This window comes from Nycticebus coucang, chromosome 8, assembly GCF_027406575.1.
Source record: "Nycticebus coucang isolate mNycCou1 chromosome 8, mNycCou1.pri, whole genome shotgun sequence".
Taxonomy (NCBI): domain Eukaryota; kingdom Metazoa; phylum Chordata; class Mammalia; order Primates; family Lorisidae; genus Nycticebus; species Nycticebus coucang.
The window spans coordinates 10,642,363-10,658,666 of NC_069787.1; the positions used below are offsets into that span (position 1 = coordinate 10,642,363).

Genomic DNA, 16,304 nt, shown 5'->3' on the forward strand with positions numbered 1-16,304 from the left:
AAAGGATTTTTTTCCTTCTGGGTAGATGCCCAGTAATGGGATTGCAGGATCGAATGGGAGGTCTAGGTTGGGATTATTTGCTTTCAACCTGAAAAAAACTTCTTGTAGTGTATTTGTAAGGTGAGTTTGCTAGTAACAGCTTTTCTCAATTGTTCTAATCTGAGAAAGTCCTCATTTTTCCTCATTTTTTGAAAGGTAGTTTTGCTGGATAGAGGATTCTTGGTTGATGGTTTATTTATTTATTTATTTATTTTAGCACTTTGAACATGATATTCCACCAGCTTCTGGCCTCCATTTCTTCTACCTTGAAGTCAGGTGTGAATCTTATTAATGGGTTATTTTTTGTCCTGCTGCTTTTGAGATTTTATTCTTGTCTCTGCCTTTCAGTATTATTATTATGTATCTATTTGTGGACCTCTTTGCATTTATCATGCTTAGAGTTCACTGAGCTTCCGGGCTGGGTAGGTTGGTTTTCACTAATCTTAGGCAGTTTCTAGCTGTTATTTCTTCAAACATTTTTTTCTGCTCTTTGCTTTCTTCTTTTGCTATTACTGTTACATTTGTGTTGCTACCCTTCCTGTAGTCCCATGTTTCTCTGTTCATTTTATCTCTTTCTTTTACCCTCTATTCTTCAGTTTTCATAATCTCTGTCAACTAATCTCCATGTTTACTAATTCTTTTACCAGTTGAATCTGCCGTTGAGACCTCTAGTACATTTTTTATTTCATTTGTTATACTTTTCCATTCTAGGATTCTGTGTTTGAATTTATAATTTCTATCGTTGTGTCCATCTCTTTGACATGACATTGCCATCACATCTTTCTTTACTTTGTCGTCGTTTTCTTTGGTGTTGTCCATATATTTATAATGGCTGCTTTGAAGGCTTTTTCTGTTCAATTTGACATCTGGTTGCTGTCACAGGCAGTTTCTAGTGCGTGCTTTCCTCCTACACCCAAGAGTATGGGTCTTATTTTCTGTTTCTTTACATGACTTGTAATTTCTTTTTCTTTTTTTTTTATTTCAAGTTAATGCAAAACTTGAAATACAGACAACTAGGTTATAATGTTTGCCTATATGTGAGGTAGAGTCCCTCTTGTAGTTGTGTCCCATGCCCAAAAGGTGTGCCGTCTGTCCTTACATTGTGTCTATTAAGTGGGAGCACACCAGTCCCCTCCCCTTCTCTCCTCTGCCCACTCCCTTATTCCTCTTCCTCCCAACTTGAACTGAGTTTTTTTCCTATGTGGCTATGATTTCTTATTGAAAACTGGGCATTTAGATAATATAGCAACACTGGGTGCTGGTTCCTGCCTTTTGGTACTGATTGCTATTAATGCTTGTTTGTTTAGTGACTATTGGGACTATTTTAGTAATATCTATCATCACCCCCCCCCCACACACACACACACACAAGGTGTTAAATATCTGATGTTGTTTCCCAGGAAGGAACAACTTGAAATATGCGTACAGTGACTCTGGGATGACAGTGGTTTGGATGGGGTACTCTTTCTTGACCATATCCAGCTGTTAAACTCCACTAATTGCTGGATGATTGTTCTATTCTATTCTTTTCTTCCTTTTTTTTTTCTGTCGGGGGTTCATTGAGGGTACAAGAAACCAGCTTACACTGATTGCATTTGTTAGGTAAAGTCCCTCTTACAATCGTGTCTTTCCCCTCCTTCCCTCTCTGCTCCTCCTTTCCCCACCCCTCCTTCATTTTTTCTCTCTCTGCTCTCCTTTTCCCCACCCCACTGTGTCCTTAAGTGTCATTAATTGTCCTCATATCAAAATTGAGTACCTAGGATTCATGCTTTTCCATTCTTGTGATGCTTTACTAAGAATAATGTGTTCCACTTCCATCCAAGTTAATACGAAAGCTGTAAAGTCTCCATTTTTAATGGCTGAATAGTATTCCATTGTGTACATATACCACCGCTTGTTAATCCATTCCTGGGTTGTTGGGCATTTAGGCTGTTTCCACATTTTGGTGATTGTAAATTGAGCTTCAATAAACAGTCTAGTGCAAGTGTCCTTACGATAAAAGGATTTTTTCCCCTCTGGGTAGATGCCCTGTTCTTTTATTTTCAACAGTGCTATTGGTTCTAAATTGCTTTATAAATGAATTGAATGGAATTCTATCCTTTGATTGAATAACTTCTGAAATCAATGTTTGGTATTTGTTTTGATCCACCCAACTGTATTATTCTCTGTTTCTCTTCTGCAAAGTATCTGGCCTGCAGTCCAGATTGCACCTTCAATAAATCCATGAACTACTCTGCAATTAACTTTCACCACAAACTCCACTGTTCTTGAGAGAACCATTAGGCTTGAACTTCTCCAAGCTTTGTTGCAACTCATGTCATTTTCCTTGGGAAGAGATGAGGAGCTGTCTGTCTTAAAGTTCTCTCCCAGGACAAAATCTCTGAACCAGGGCCTTATGGTTGGGAGTGGAGACAATGCCACTCTTCTGAATGATGTCCCCACTCTAGGAGCTGAATACTTTGTGGAGGGGCAGGCAGCAACTTGAAATATGCTTGGCTTTCCTCTTCTGCAATGAAATCACCGCCTCGAAATCTGAGTCAAGGGTGATCAGGGACCCAAAATTTTCAGTTGTGTCATGCCCAAAGTACAGCCTTTGAGCTGTGAGTGGGGATTGAGCAGAAGAAGGGAGCTCTCATCTCTCCATCCTACCTAACTGGGATTTAGCCTCAGTAACTAGTGCTGGGGAGCAAGCTGAGAAACATTGACCTCTTGCTCCACCCAGGAAGAAAGCTCTGTGCCTGGAATGTAGCAGGGGAGAAGCCCAGTGTTGGCGGCTGCATCAGTCTGGATTGGAGTCGCCACCTTGGGCATGGGTGCAGGGAGGGAGCTGTCTTGGTTCACATACCACAGATCCTTGTCATTCTTACTGAATTTTCATAGATTTTCTTGAATGGATGTTTCTTCATTTGTTTTTCCACTTAGGACCATTTCTTAAGGCTTCTTCACATGATGTTTTTTCTTTTTTTTTCTTTTCGTCATGAGTTTTCCTGGGGAGCTCTTCATGTTATCATCCAGAATTTGATCTCACTCCTTTCCTTTTAAAACCAAATCTAAATCTTAATACCACCTGGTGCTGCAACCCAAAGCAATAAAAGGACCCAAGGTCATGAGTGAGAAGAGGGGAAAAGAGGGACCCTGTGGACAGGTGCTAGGCTATTTCATTACTTTCACTGAAGGAAGGATGAGAGAAAAGAGAAGCCGCATCTGTATTCCCAACCTCTGACACAGTGACTCTTGTTCCTAATGAACTGGTCTCTTGTAATGGGGTGCAGTGGGGAGTGGGGGGGGGGCAGGGGGCAGCAAAGTAACGTTGAGAGAGCAGAGCCAGCTCCTCTCCATGCAGGCAGGATTCATGGCCTATTAGAGATTTCTCTGGACTGGCATTATTACAGAGAGAAATATGGGCTTCCTATCGGGTGATGGGTAGAGATGGATAAAGACTAGGGACTTATAAAATGTCCAGCCTTCAGGTTTGGAAATAAAAGCAAAGCTCCAAAATGACTTTTCATCTCCAGAAAATATCAGGCCCAGGACTACTGTAGAACAGCCTCTGAGATGCTGCTGCCTCCAGCCGCTCAGTGCCCAGTGAGTGACTTGCCCTACTCTGTGACTACTTTGCCACAAGAGTGACTTTCCTAAAGTGTGACTCTTGTCAGGTTCCTGCTGAGACAGTCCTCAACATCTCCTGTGGCTCAGGACCTGGCTTTTCCACCCTGTCACTCACTGTAGAGCCCACAGGGTACCTTACTGCCACAATTTGCCTCTCAAAGGCAAGAGTTGAATTGAATATCAACATTCAGCATGTATCTGTATTTTCATAATTCCACTCTACAGATGCAAAGGCCTTGTGGCAGGAATAAACTCAGCATGTTTAAAAACATGGAGAAGTGTCTATTAATGATATCTGGCTCAGGAGTTCTCTACTTGTGTACCCTGCACCTGGACACATCATTTAAATTCAGCCTCAGTTTCCTCATCTGTAAAACAAGGATAATGCCTCAAATATTATTGTAAGGATTAAATGTGATAATATAAGTAGATCACTTAACACTGGTAAGAGCTTAATTTGTTTATTCAAGCAACGAATATATACTGAGTGCCTATTAGACCTAGGGTCTGTCCTAGGAGTGGGAAATAAAATGAAATCCCTATAGTAATGATACTCACACTTTAGTAGGAAATACTGATAGTAAAAGAACTATAAATATTGAAAACTACACAGTTGAGGCCAGGCGTGGTGGCTCATGCCACCCAGCACTCCAGGAGAGAGAGGCAGGAAGATCACTTGAACCCAGCAAAGTGATCAGCCTGAGCAAAGTGATACCCCATCTCTACTAAAAATAGAAACAATAGCTGGGTGTGGTGGTGGGCACCTGTAGTCCCAGCTACTTGGGAGGCTGAGGCAAGAGGATCATTTGAGCCCAGGAATTTGAGGTTGCTGTGAGCTAGGCTGATGCCATGGCACTCTAGTCTGGGCAGCAGAGTGAGACTCAGTCTCAACAACAACAACAAAACCCCCCAAACTACACCTTACACACTGACACAAGATACGCATGTGCACACACAGTGTGCACATACAAATGTAATTTCAGGTTGTGGTAAGTGCTATGAAGAAAAATAAAGCAAGAAAAGGTGGTAGGAATTGCTTTGGCGGTTGCATGGCAGTGGTCAGGAAAGGCCTTGCTAAGGCAATCGCATTTGAGTACAGACACAGGAAATGAGGAAATGGTACCCAGTGGTTAATTGATATGAATGTGGACAAATGCCAAGATCTGGGAGAAAAACATCCCAGAGAGGGCATCAAGAAGTAAATGCAAAGGCCCTGTGGCAGCAAAAAACTGGGCATGTTTTAAAAGAATCAAGAAGGCTTTGTGAATATTTATGCGGAAGTGTTTAGGGGTAAAGTGTACTACTGTCTGTGACTTAATTTAAAATTCATTAAAAAGTAAGGTGAATAAAACTGGGTGTGGTGGCTCATACATGTAACCCTAGCATTTGGGGAGGCAGGTGGATCACTTGAGTTCAAGAGTTCAAGATCAACTTGAGCAAGAGCAAGACCCTGTCTCTACTAAAAATAGAAAAACTACCTGGGCATGGTGGCAGGCACCTGTAGTCCCAGCTACTCAGGAGGCTGAGGCAGGAGATCACTTGAGCCCAGGAGTGTGAGGTTGCTGTGAGCTATAGATGCCATGGCACTCAGGGCGACAGATTGAGGCTGTATTAAAAAAAAAAAAAGTTTGGTGAAAAGATGGATTATTAGAGAGATAGATAAACATGTGATAAAGCTAGTATAGTAAAAATGTTGATAGTAGAATTTAGATGGTTTCAAATATAATGTTGGAGGAGAAACATCAAAAACGCTTGTGAAACAAGGGCCCAGAGCAGGGAAGGAGGACATTGGGGTTTTGTTCTAAGCACAAAAAGCCTTTGGAGGGTTTTGATCAGAGTAGTTTCATGATCTGATTTATGGTTTTAAAAGGCCCTCTGGCTGCTGTGGGGAGAAATTGCTGTACTCAAGCAGGTATAAAATAGACAAGGCCAGACTGAGGGAAAACAGTGGGCTATCCTGGGTGGCACAGTTAGGGTGGTCAGATCCAGGGGACAGTTTAAAGGAGTTACTGATGGATTAGGGATGTGGCCCTCAGAACTGATGCCCAGGCTTTGACCTCAGCAAATGGGTAGACAGTGGTTTTGTTTCTTAGATGAGGAAGATAAGGGTATTAAAGACCTTTGGGTGACAGAGTATGGGGGAGTTGTGAGGGGAAGAATCACATATTCTGTTTCAGGCATGAGAAACCCAAATAACAGACTTACTAATCAGCCCTAACTGTTATTACTGTTTCTACCACACTCAGTTACGTAATGACATCTCAAACACACATGCCGTCTCTTAGGTTGTGATTCAGCCCTGTTCCTCCTGTTTCCTTCCTGTACATTTGCTACCCCGTCCCCTCCCGTTCAGTTTCAGGCCACCATCCAGTGACTGCCAGAGGGTCTGGGGATGGGAAAACAGAAACAAGGAACCCAGGCAGCCCCTCCACACTCCTCTGAGCATCAGCAAACCTCTGCTTGGGTCAGCATCTTTATCGGTGTGGGGAATCTGGGTCAGAGGAAGTCCTGGGGTGAGCCTTCAAGTGCACGTAGCAGTCTGGGCCCAGCTTCTGGTCTTTCAAACCCTCTGGCCTGTCCGTGTCTTGTAGCTAGGCAGGCAGATGGGCTACCAGGCAGTTCCAGCACGGAGATGGGTGTGAGATTCAAGATGCTGCAGAGAGAAGGGTTGGGAATCTCCCTGTTTTTCTGAGGAGGTGACTGAATCAAGATCTGAGTTCATTTGACCCATTTAGCAGTGTTGGCACCTTCCCCCTCCTCCTCCAAAGCCCCCCATAGCCTGTGTGAGAATAGCATGTAAAAACAGCATCAGGGAGCCAGCTGGGGAAAACTGACTTAACTGTGTGAGGCCCACTCCCTGAAGAAGGCTGTCTGAGTCACGGGGGACTGGATTCGTCCCGAAGCCACTGCATGGTCTTCTCGAGCCAGGAGCTTACAGAGCTTACAGAGGGGAGCCCTGGAGTGTGTGTGTGTGTGTGTGTGTGTGTGTGTTGGGGGTGATAGGGAAGATGAACAAAGGCATTTCCTCCCTCTGCTCATGGGTGTTTCATGTCACCTATGGTCCTTAGAAGTGCATCAGTCTCTAGTAATGATCATTGCAGCAGCAACAACAAGGTGTGCCTAACTCTCACACAGAGTAACTACGTGTCGGAGGAATGTGCAAGCACTTCATGTTCTCACTTAATCCTCCCAACAGCCCTATAAGATAGGGAGGTACTATTATTACCATTTCCATTTAACAGATGTGGAAACTGAGGCTTTGAAAGGAGAACTAAGTAGCCCAAGATCACATAGCTAAAAAGCGCTAAAGACAAATGTCTTGACCTTAACTCTGTGATAGACAGATGGACAGACAGAAACAAAACCATTCACGATAAATGGAGCAGATAGGAAGTCCCAAGGAAGCTCAGTAAGGGGAAATGATCTGCAGACTGGGGAGACCGGGGGTTGCTTTTGCTACTCTTTTGTTCTTATCCACATAAAACAATTCTTTAAATAATATTAAATATCTTAGTGTTTAGATATAAAAACATAAGCACAGTCAGTTTTCTACCTAGTGTGGGCACCCCTTAGGGTACGAACTATAACACAGAGGAAATAAGTTGTAGGTACAATCACTTGAGTTCAAGAGTTCAAGATCAACTTGAGCAAGAGCAAGACCCTGTACCTATTCCCCAAAAAGTCTCTCTCCCAAATATCATTAGCTGTATGGTCTGCAGTTTGGATCTCTTCTCTGGACCTACCTGTAGGCTAAACCATTAAGAATATTATATCAGCCATGGCAGCTGCCGTCAACTAAATACCTAGTATATGTCTGTACTATGCCAGGCATTTCTGTTCAGGAGCTTTTAATTCTCCTAACACCCCCTACAGCAGTATGGCACCTAAGGTATACAGAGGTTATAGGACCTGCCTGAGGTCACACGGACAGGAGGTGACAGAGCTGATCAGTAGGAGTGCTTCAAGGACAAAAGCCATAAATGTGCTCATTGCTTTAGCCTGTCAGGGCCTGTCACTGCCTGGAGAAGATTAAATGTTTAACAGGTGGATGTCTTGAGCTGTGGCGCAAATAAGAATTTCCCCCCTCCCACCAAATTAAATCTGTGGGTGAGTGTATTGGTCTTTTTGGACTACCATAACAAAATGCCATAGCCTGAGTGGCTTAGACAACAGACATTTATTTCTTCATAGTTCTGGAGACTAGAAGTCCAAGCTCCAGGTGCTTCCAGGGTTGGTCTCTTGTGAGGCCTCCCTTCTTAACTATGTCCTCTATGAGAACAGGCCATACATGGGAGATAGCTGGTGTCTCTCCCTCTTCTTATAAAGACTCCAATCTTATTGGATTAGGGCCCCACCCTTATGACCTCATTTAACTTTAGTCACTTCAATTACCTTGATTAAAGGTTCTGTCTCTAAATAGTCACATTGAGGGTTAGGGCTTCAACATATAAATTTTTGGGAAACAGAATTCAGTCCTTAACAATGAGCCCTTAGAAATCATGTGCCACATTTTGCACAGATGAGGGTCCACAGACACCATCTGTTTGACCTCCCCAAAAGTTAAGAACCACTAAAAGTATTTTAAGTGGACAAAGAGGGAAAGGGCTCATGGAAAAATAGAAATAGAACTTGTGTTAAGGTGTAGAAGAATAATTCCTTCATTATGTTGTTTGAATGAGCATCATGAAGTGGGGACCCAGAGGGGCAGTGGAAAATAAGGCTGTGGGTATCAGTTCCAGCAGTACATCCTGAGAACCTGGAGGACTTGCTTAAAGCTGCAGAGCGGAGAGTGGACCACAGCCTAGAACTCCAGCCGCCAAGCTCCAGCCCACATGTCCTCACCCAGTGTGCTATCTGTCCCTCCCCACAGAAGCCAGGGCCGTCTGAGTACGGCTCCTGGACTGCCCCTCCGATGACTTCAGGGATGCTCTTTCCCTCCCTTTCCTTCCAGAAGTGGAGCAGATTGAGGCTATTGCCAAGTTTGACTATGTGGGACGGTCCCCACGGGAGCTGTCCTTCAAGAAGGGGGCCTCACTGCTCCTCTACCACCGCGCCTCGGAGGACTGGTGGGAGGGCCGGCACAACGGCGTGGACGGACTCATCCCTCATCAGTACATAGTGGTGCAGGACATGTGAGTGAGAGGGGACCTTCTGTAAAGGTGATGTAATAGATCAGTGATGTCAGGACTGGGCCCTGGAAGGGGTGCTGGGCTGCGCGCCCAGGACCTGCTCTCCCTGGTACACACTCGTCTTCTCTACCAATGGGTTAGATCTAATTCCCTTTCAATGGTGATCTATTTAGCAAATATGTAAATTTCTCATCTCTCCGAGTACACAGAGACCGTGTTTGCTGCCCCTGGCCCAGCATCCTGGTCCAGCATTCATTAGCCTCCCAGGCCTCCAGTGTCCAGAGGATCTTGCTATATACCTCCTCCTCCTGGCCCTTCCTTGTAGCTGTGGCCAGCCCACCACCTCCTCAACTGCCCGCCATTCTGTACTCCAGTGGGGGCTGTCTCAGGGGATGGGCAGAAACACCAGGCCCTTACTTCCAGTTAATTTGTTTATACTATATTTTTATAATTTCATGGGTTAAAAAAAGAGCCCTGCATCCCAAATGCCTACCACAGAAAGTCTATGATTTCTATTCCTTTGAGAGCCACGAAGGCCCACATTCCCCTTGAGCTCTGGACGGGCTCAGCCAAACTGATTTGCATAGAATCAGCCTCCAAGCTAGACTCAAGGGAAGGGGACTTAAAAGCCTATGTTTTGACAGGAGAAAGGCCTGGGCAAAGCAAAGCACAGGAGGAGTGCCATAGTGAAGGGCTTTTGGCTGCCTCCCAGTGTCCCCAGGTCGCTGAGGGCAGGAGGAAGTCACAGAAGGGAGAAGGCTGGAAGGAGGGTGGAAGGAGGCTGTCAGAGCACTCTGACAGGCTGTGAGCCACCTCACAATTGTCCGAAGCCCTGGGTAGGGAGGTAAGGGATGGAGGCCCCTCCTTCCTGGCATGCTTAGCCCTAAACCATTCCTCATGGAGCCAGACAGAGGCTGCGTGCTCAGCACTCACCCTGCACACTCCACCTGTCATTTCTCCCATCTTCCCTTCAGCGCATAGCTTGTCTTAGGTTAGAGAGGCCTGGTTAGAGACCCCTGGCTAGGAGAGCAGAGAGGAGGTGGGAGGGAGATGTGGGATGGTGGGAGGGAAGAGGGTCTCCTGCTGTGGAAACTGACTCCAGGAGCGTTGCCATGGGTGTGCAAGAGAGGAAGTCCATGAGTGGGCAGAGGGCTCCTCCCGAGCTGTAGGCGCAGATTAGTGGCAACATGTGTGTTGATTCAGCCCCTCAGGTATCAAGTAGCCCCGTCCATCCAGGCTCTCCCGCAGGGGACACCTCCAATTCATGTCTGTCTTCGCCCTAGGGATGATGCCTTCTCCGACAGCCTGAGCCAGAAGGCTGACAGCGAGGCCAGCAGCGGACCACTGTTGGATGACAAGGCCTCCTCCAAAAATGACCTCCAGTCCCCCACAGAGCACATCTCGGATTACGGCTTTGGGGGGGTGATGGGCCGGTAGGAAATGTGGGTTCATTTTTTCCTGCTAGTGACATGCCTGCTCAAATCTGATTTGGGGGAATCAAGGGAGCAGGGAGGAGAGAAGCGGGAGGCTGTAGCCCCTTGTTCTCCAGGAGATGTGATGATGGGCACACTGGGTAGGCAGGCTGGCTTTGGCCCCAGAATGCCAGGTATGAAACGATCCAGCCTGGGTGGCAGGGGGAGGAGGAGGAAGAGGAAAGACATGTTGGGAACTCATTGCTTTGCATTAAAAACAAGAATATAATAATAAATGAGAGACAGAGAGGGATAAAACTGGCAAGTGTTTTCCCCACCTCTCTCCAGTTCCTGAGCCTCCTCCCAGCTTTCTGTTGAAGACCTGAGTTGTTATCTTTAATGCATAAAAGCACAGTGCTCTCTGAAATGCACCACACAAACAGAAAACCCACACCTACACATGTGTTGGGAGAAATTGACACTCGACTCCACCCACTTTTTTGGTGAGAGCAGATTTGCCAATTCTTTTATTCCCCATGTGTGGGTGGGGCTGTGTCACATGACCTTTCTCCCAGGCAAGGAGCTACACCCATCCTTCTGAGAACAGGTGTGCTCTAAATTACATGGTTATTAAAAAGATAAATGAGGAAATAAGTAGAAAAGAAAAAGAAAAGAAAAGCTGATGGTTTCTCACTGCTTTTTTAATCAGACTCTAAAAATGTGATGTTTTTTTCCCAGTGGAAGGGGTCATGTGACAAACTCACATGTGTGGGTATTTGCAGATAAAGCAAAAAAAAAAAAAAATTACTTGCAATAGGAACACACTTTCATGAATTTATTTCAGCAGATGTCCTAATTCAGCCTCTTTTCAACATATTCTATTAAGTTTAGTAAATAGCTCAGGGCACCGTGATGATAGGATGGTGAAGGGCAGGGGTGTGGGAGACGGGGACAGGTAGATGAAAATGTCCTGGTCCCCTGACTCCTGGGAGGACCATATCTTCTGCCTCTTTTCCTCTCCCTCTTCTTTCCCTTGTCTCCCTTCTTCCTATTCTTGTTTTCTTAATACTTCTCTTTGGTTCCTCTGCTTTGGTCCTGTTGGGGCACTCACAGGCACTGCTTAGCTTGGCTGCTGGCACTGGGATCCAAAGTGCAGCTGACCTCATTGAACTTGGTCTCTAGTCAAAATCCATTCTCAACACACCATCCTTCCTCATCCCCCTGGCCACTTCCAGCCTTCCCTCCCCTCCCTGGATCCTCAGAATCTTTGGTGATACCATAGGATGCAGCAAGATCTCTGGTGTGTAGAACTGTTTATCTTCAATGTGCTTTCAAACTAACCTGAAGGTGGGCAAGGAATATTATGCCCATTTAACAGATTAACAAGGTGGACGTGAAAGAGGATGCAGGAAAGCCTACAGCAGACTCAGGGTAAGGGCTCGCCCTCCTGATCACATTCCTGCAAGGATATTCAGTGGCAGTGCTTACTTTTTAATGGCTTGGCAGTCCAAGATCTGAAAATGCATCATAGAAATAGTCCTTTTCTGGAGACATTGAGGATAGGTGAAAGATTAGATTATATCCAGGTCCCAGGGACCCCTCCTTTGCTTGTGGGGTACTAGTAACTTTGGTACAGTCAAGCCTCAATGCTTCATACCAGCTAAAAGCTCATTCTTGGAAGGGTCTGAACTGCTTCAGAATGTATCGTGGGCCAAACTAGCACCAAAGCACTTCCAGGTTGAAATCTTCCTAGCCTTAACCTGGAGATAGGATTCATTTTGTGATTAGCATCAGCGCTGTCTGCAGCTTGGAAGCACCGTGCTCCACATCGCTTTGTGGGTGCAGATTAGGCCTTCCCCTGTTGCTGAGTTTTATGCCAAGCCAGTCCTTTCATCGCAGAGCTGTAGTGTCTGGCTGAATGAGGCTTTACTGTACCTGCTCCCTAGACTAGCATGTAGTGTTTGGCATGGGGGTTGGCAGACCCGTTCTGAGACTTGGCCAGGGTTGACCTCTGCCCCATGCCCCCTGCCCCTGGCTCCTTTGCAGAGTGCGGTTACGATCCGATGGAGCGGCTATCCCCAGGCGCAGAAGCGGTGGCGACACACACAGCCCACCACGGGGCCTGGGCCCTAGCATAGACACGCCACCCCGGGCTGCTGCCTGCCCCAGCAGCCCCCACAAAATCCCCCTCACCCGAGGGAGGATCGAGAGCCCCGAGAAGCGAAGGATGGCAACGTTCGGGAGTGCTGGCAGCATCAACTACCCTGACAAGAAGGCGCTCTCTGAAGGGCACTCCATGAGGTCGACCTGCAGCTCCACGAGACACAGCAGCTTAGGGGACCACAAGTCCCTGGAGGCTGAGGCCCTGGCAGAAGTAAGGGCCAGTGGGAAGGCAGGCTGGGACCAGCCAAGACCCCCCTCTGAGGGGCAACGGGATGGGAACCTGTGGATTGGGAAACCACCTTGACCCTATTCCAGGCTCAAGGCTAAGCCTGTTGATGAGAGAGGGAGCTGGCTGCCCTTCCCCCGGCTGGGCCTCCCTTAGGAGCAGAAGCCGGTGGGTTGCAGCTGCTGGCTAGGGTTTCTGCAAAGTCTGAACACCCTCCGTGTCCAGGGCTGGAGAGGGGATTATGGGGACGGGGTAATGGTAGGTCTGTCTACAAGATGACTTGACCGAATTATTCATTCATTCGTCTACTCATTCATTCATTCCTCTGTTCATTCATTCATCTCTTCATTCATTGACAATTATTGATTGAGCATCTATTGTGTGACAGTCACCACGCGGGGCACTAATAGTATAATGAAGACTTAAAATGGACTTAGTCCCTGGGCACATGGAGCTTACAGTTCTGAGAAGAGAGGGATGCCAACCAATAAACACACACAGCTGTGAAATTGCAGTTGGACTGGGTGCCTGTAGGGAGTGGTACACAGCATGGGGAGAGCCTAAAATGTGGGTGTTCCACCTAAGAGGGAGAGACGTCCCTGGGATGACCATGAGCCAAGACCCAAGGTGGGAAGAAATAAATAGCTGAAGCTGGAAGGGAAGAATGTTCCAGAGTCTTCAAAGTGCATATAGGTTTTTTCATTTGTTTTTCATTTATTTGTTGTATTTGGATGAGAAATTTACCTGATTTTTACACGAATAGAACTGTGATTTGTTTAACAGTTTACATAACTGATAGCATGTGCTTTTGACATTTCTATCATATTTCTAAAAGTTTCCCTTTTTTTCCCTGTCTGGAATTTGGGGTAGGAACCCATTATGTACCCTCTCCCCACTTAAGAGCAACAAAGCAGAGCCTTCTAGGCTGTGAGAATTCTGTTGTGGAGAATTCTGTTCCCTGTTCAACAGAGGAAGGGGAAAAGGTTGTGTGGGCTGAGTCTCAGAGGAGGCTAGGAAGGTTCAAGGGAGGACCCAAGACAGAAACAACGCACCTAGCAAATAGAACTCCTGTCCACACATAGGGGTCTAGCTCTGCCACATGTCCTGATGCCCACCAGGGGATCCCTGAAGATTAATGCCTTGACATGCATCCAGCAGAGGAAGCCGACTCCCTGCTGGTCCCCCCATCCTTGAAGGAATATCACCCTAGCAGCCACCATCATCTGGAAACTTGACCAGTTTGGAAGGTTCTGCCAGTCATGATTAGGGGCTGCCTGAGGCCTGGCCCAGAGCCCTTCACATAGTAAAGAACCAAATGCAATTTAAGAGCACTGTTTCTGAAAGTAGGTCCCATCCCCATGATGTTAGGAGGTAGGTGGGAAATAAGTGTTTCTGTGGTCAACCAAGTTTGGAGAATGCTGCTCTGACCCAGTTGAATGGCTATTCTACAAGACTTCTTAGCACTTTTACATATGTGGATGTGCATTGTGAATCTCCAAGAAAGAGAACAGGGAACACCCCATCTCCCGGACTTCTTTGATCTTCATTCACGAAGCATTTTGCAAGACCAGCCCAAAGAATGCACCTGGGGATTGCCACATGCAGTGTGTAGACACCTCAGTGTGCAGAGGGGTCTACACTCTAATTGGATATCTGCCATCAAAATCCCCTTTTGCTGACCAAGGTCAAATGGGAAAGCATAGTAAACGATATGTAAATAGTCCAGAACCACTGGACAGCCTCTGGCCTGCTCAGCATTAGCTCTGAAGAGTCCTTTACTTTGCAGGCTGCAAAGGGGAGCAGTGGTTTGGAGACCCAAAGTAGTAGGTAGAGTTACCCCCAAATTCTCTGTTCTCAACATGTCTGTTGGGATTTAGATTTGAACCCAGTTAAAGAGGCTGTTTGGGGAACTTGAAACACAACCATTAGAAGCGGAAGATTTACTCTGGGGGGAGGTACCTTCTCCACTCTGCCCCCAGTGCCTCTCTGAAGCTCTGTTCTGGAGACTCACCTCTCAGACTAATGCGAGGCTCCTGCCTAAACAACTCAGCTGCTTTCTCTGAGCTTTCCATCTCTGCTCATGCTCTGCCAGGGTAGAGTGGTGGGGGTCTGGGGGACGGTGGTGGAGAGGGGGTAATTATTTTTTATTTAAGTTTCATCTCACGGCTCACGCTGGACTAGAGCAAACAGAATAGTGAAGTCAGTATTGCATTCAAGCAGAGTGGGTGATGACAGGGTGGCTCATGGAAAGCTGCTATGTCACTGCAGGCCTGGGGTGTGGCAGAACCAGGGAAAGGACTGCTGTCTCTCCCTTTCTGCAGCACCCCCCATTCCCCAACGCACCACATCCTTTTGGATAAGGCACCAAAAGCCCCTTCTTAAAGTTCCCAGTGTCCTGGGACAAGGACTAAAATAAGCATGAAAGGTAACATTAGCTGTTAGTGGGACATCGATAGCCCCTCAACAGAGCAAAAAGAGTTGGCTGGGACAGTGAGTGAGTAAGAGCTTGGGAGCCCGACTGTGGCCAGATCGGAGCCACGGTCCAGGGTAGGCCGAGGCCACCTGCAGACAGGGGAAGGACAGTGTGGAAGAGGAGGGAAGGGAAGAGTCTGGCCACAGCATCGCTGGGCTCCACTCACGTCCATCTCACCAGACTCACGCTTTTATCAGGATTTATGGAAAATCAAGCTGAAATCGGGCCTGTCTTACTAGTCATTCCTCTGTGAGGTTGTGCACAGCACCTGCCAGTGGTGGTTTTAAGCAATGTCCCTCCCAATGCCCTCAAACAGGTCTTCTTGTGTCTGCTGGATGTGAAGGCATCCCTCAGTTGTGGGAACCGAGGACTCTTAGGCCAGGAGGAGTTTGAAATCTGGCAGTTACAAATCTTCATCACATCCATCATCTCACTCCATCTTCACAGTAAACACGTGGGCTTTTCGCAGATGAACCAAGTGTGGGGCAAAGTGACCTACTCCTTCTCAAGGTTGCACGGCCAGCGAGCAGCTGTGAAGTCTTTTCACTCCGAAGTCCAGGGTCTTGTGTCCTGGGTTAAACGTTACATTCCAGCTCCAGTGTGGCCTCTGGTTTGAGGATACAGGAGTCTTAGAAAGCTGCCCAAGCTGGCCTGGGGGTGCTGTTTCTCTCTCTGGGTCCCTCAGAGTGCTCTCATACTGATGAGTACTCAAATGTAACATCCTTAGAAATTAAACAGACTAAGATTTTTCTTGCTTTTCAAAATTTCCATATTTTAAAAATCAAAAATTTTATGATACAGGGAAGAAAGTAGCAATCTCACTATTTTGAGATAGAGATTGTGAGCATTCAGATATGTAACTTCCAAGTAATGTTTTTGTGGACAAGTTGTTTTTTTTTTTTTTTTTGGCCAGGGCTGGGTTTGAACCCACCACCTCCGGCATATGGGACTGGTGCCCTACTCACTGAGCCACAGGCGCCGCCCTAAGTTGTTTTTTTTTTTTTAAGTTGTTTTTTGTTCTTGTTTTTATTTTTTATTTTGAGACAAGAGTCTCAAGCTGTTCACCCTGGGTAGAGTGCTGTGGTGTTACAGCTCACAGCTACCTCAACTCTTGGGCTTAAGTGATTCTTTTGCCTCAGCCTCCCAGGTAGCTGGGACTACAGGCATCCCCCCCCCCCCCCCCACACACACACACAGTGCCTGGCTGTTTTTTTTGCTGTTGCAGTTGTTTTAGATGGCCCGGCCTTGGTGTA

General features: G+C 46.5%; 1 protein-coding gene across 5 annotated transcripts in view; it reads left to right on the forward strand.

The window, feature by feature from the left end:
- SRGAP3 (SLIT-ROBO Rho GTPase activating protein 3) overlaps positions 1-16,304 on the forward strand; it is a 261,624-nt gene that overhangs the window by 242,250 nt on the left and 3,070 nt on the right. For 4 of the 5 annotated variants that reach the window (XM_053599336.1, XM_053599337.1, XM_053599339.1 and 1 more), the window contains 3 exons: positions 8,600-8,780; positions 10,061-10,210; positions 12,236-12,563. In XM_053599336.1, the coding sequence (XP_053455311.1) occupies positions 8,600-8,780; positions 10,061-10,210; positions 12,236-12,563 (659 nt within the window). The remainder of the gene's footprint in view (positions 1-8,599; positions 8,781-10,060; positions 10,211-12,235; positions 12,564-16,304) is intronic. The other variant, XM_053599341.1, reaches the window with a different exon arrangement.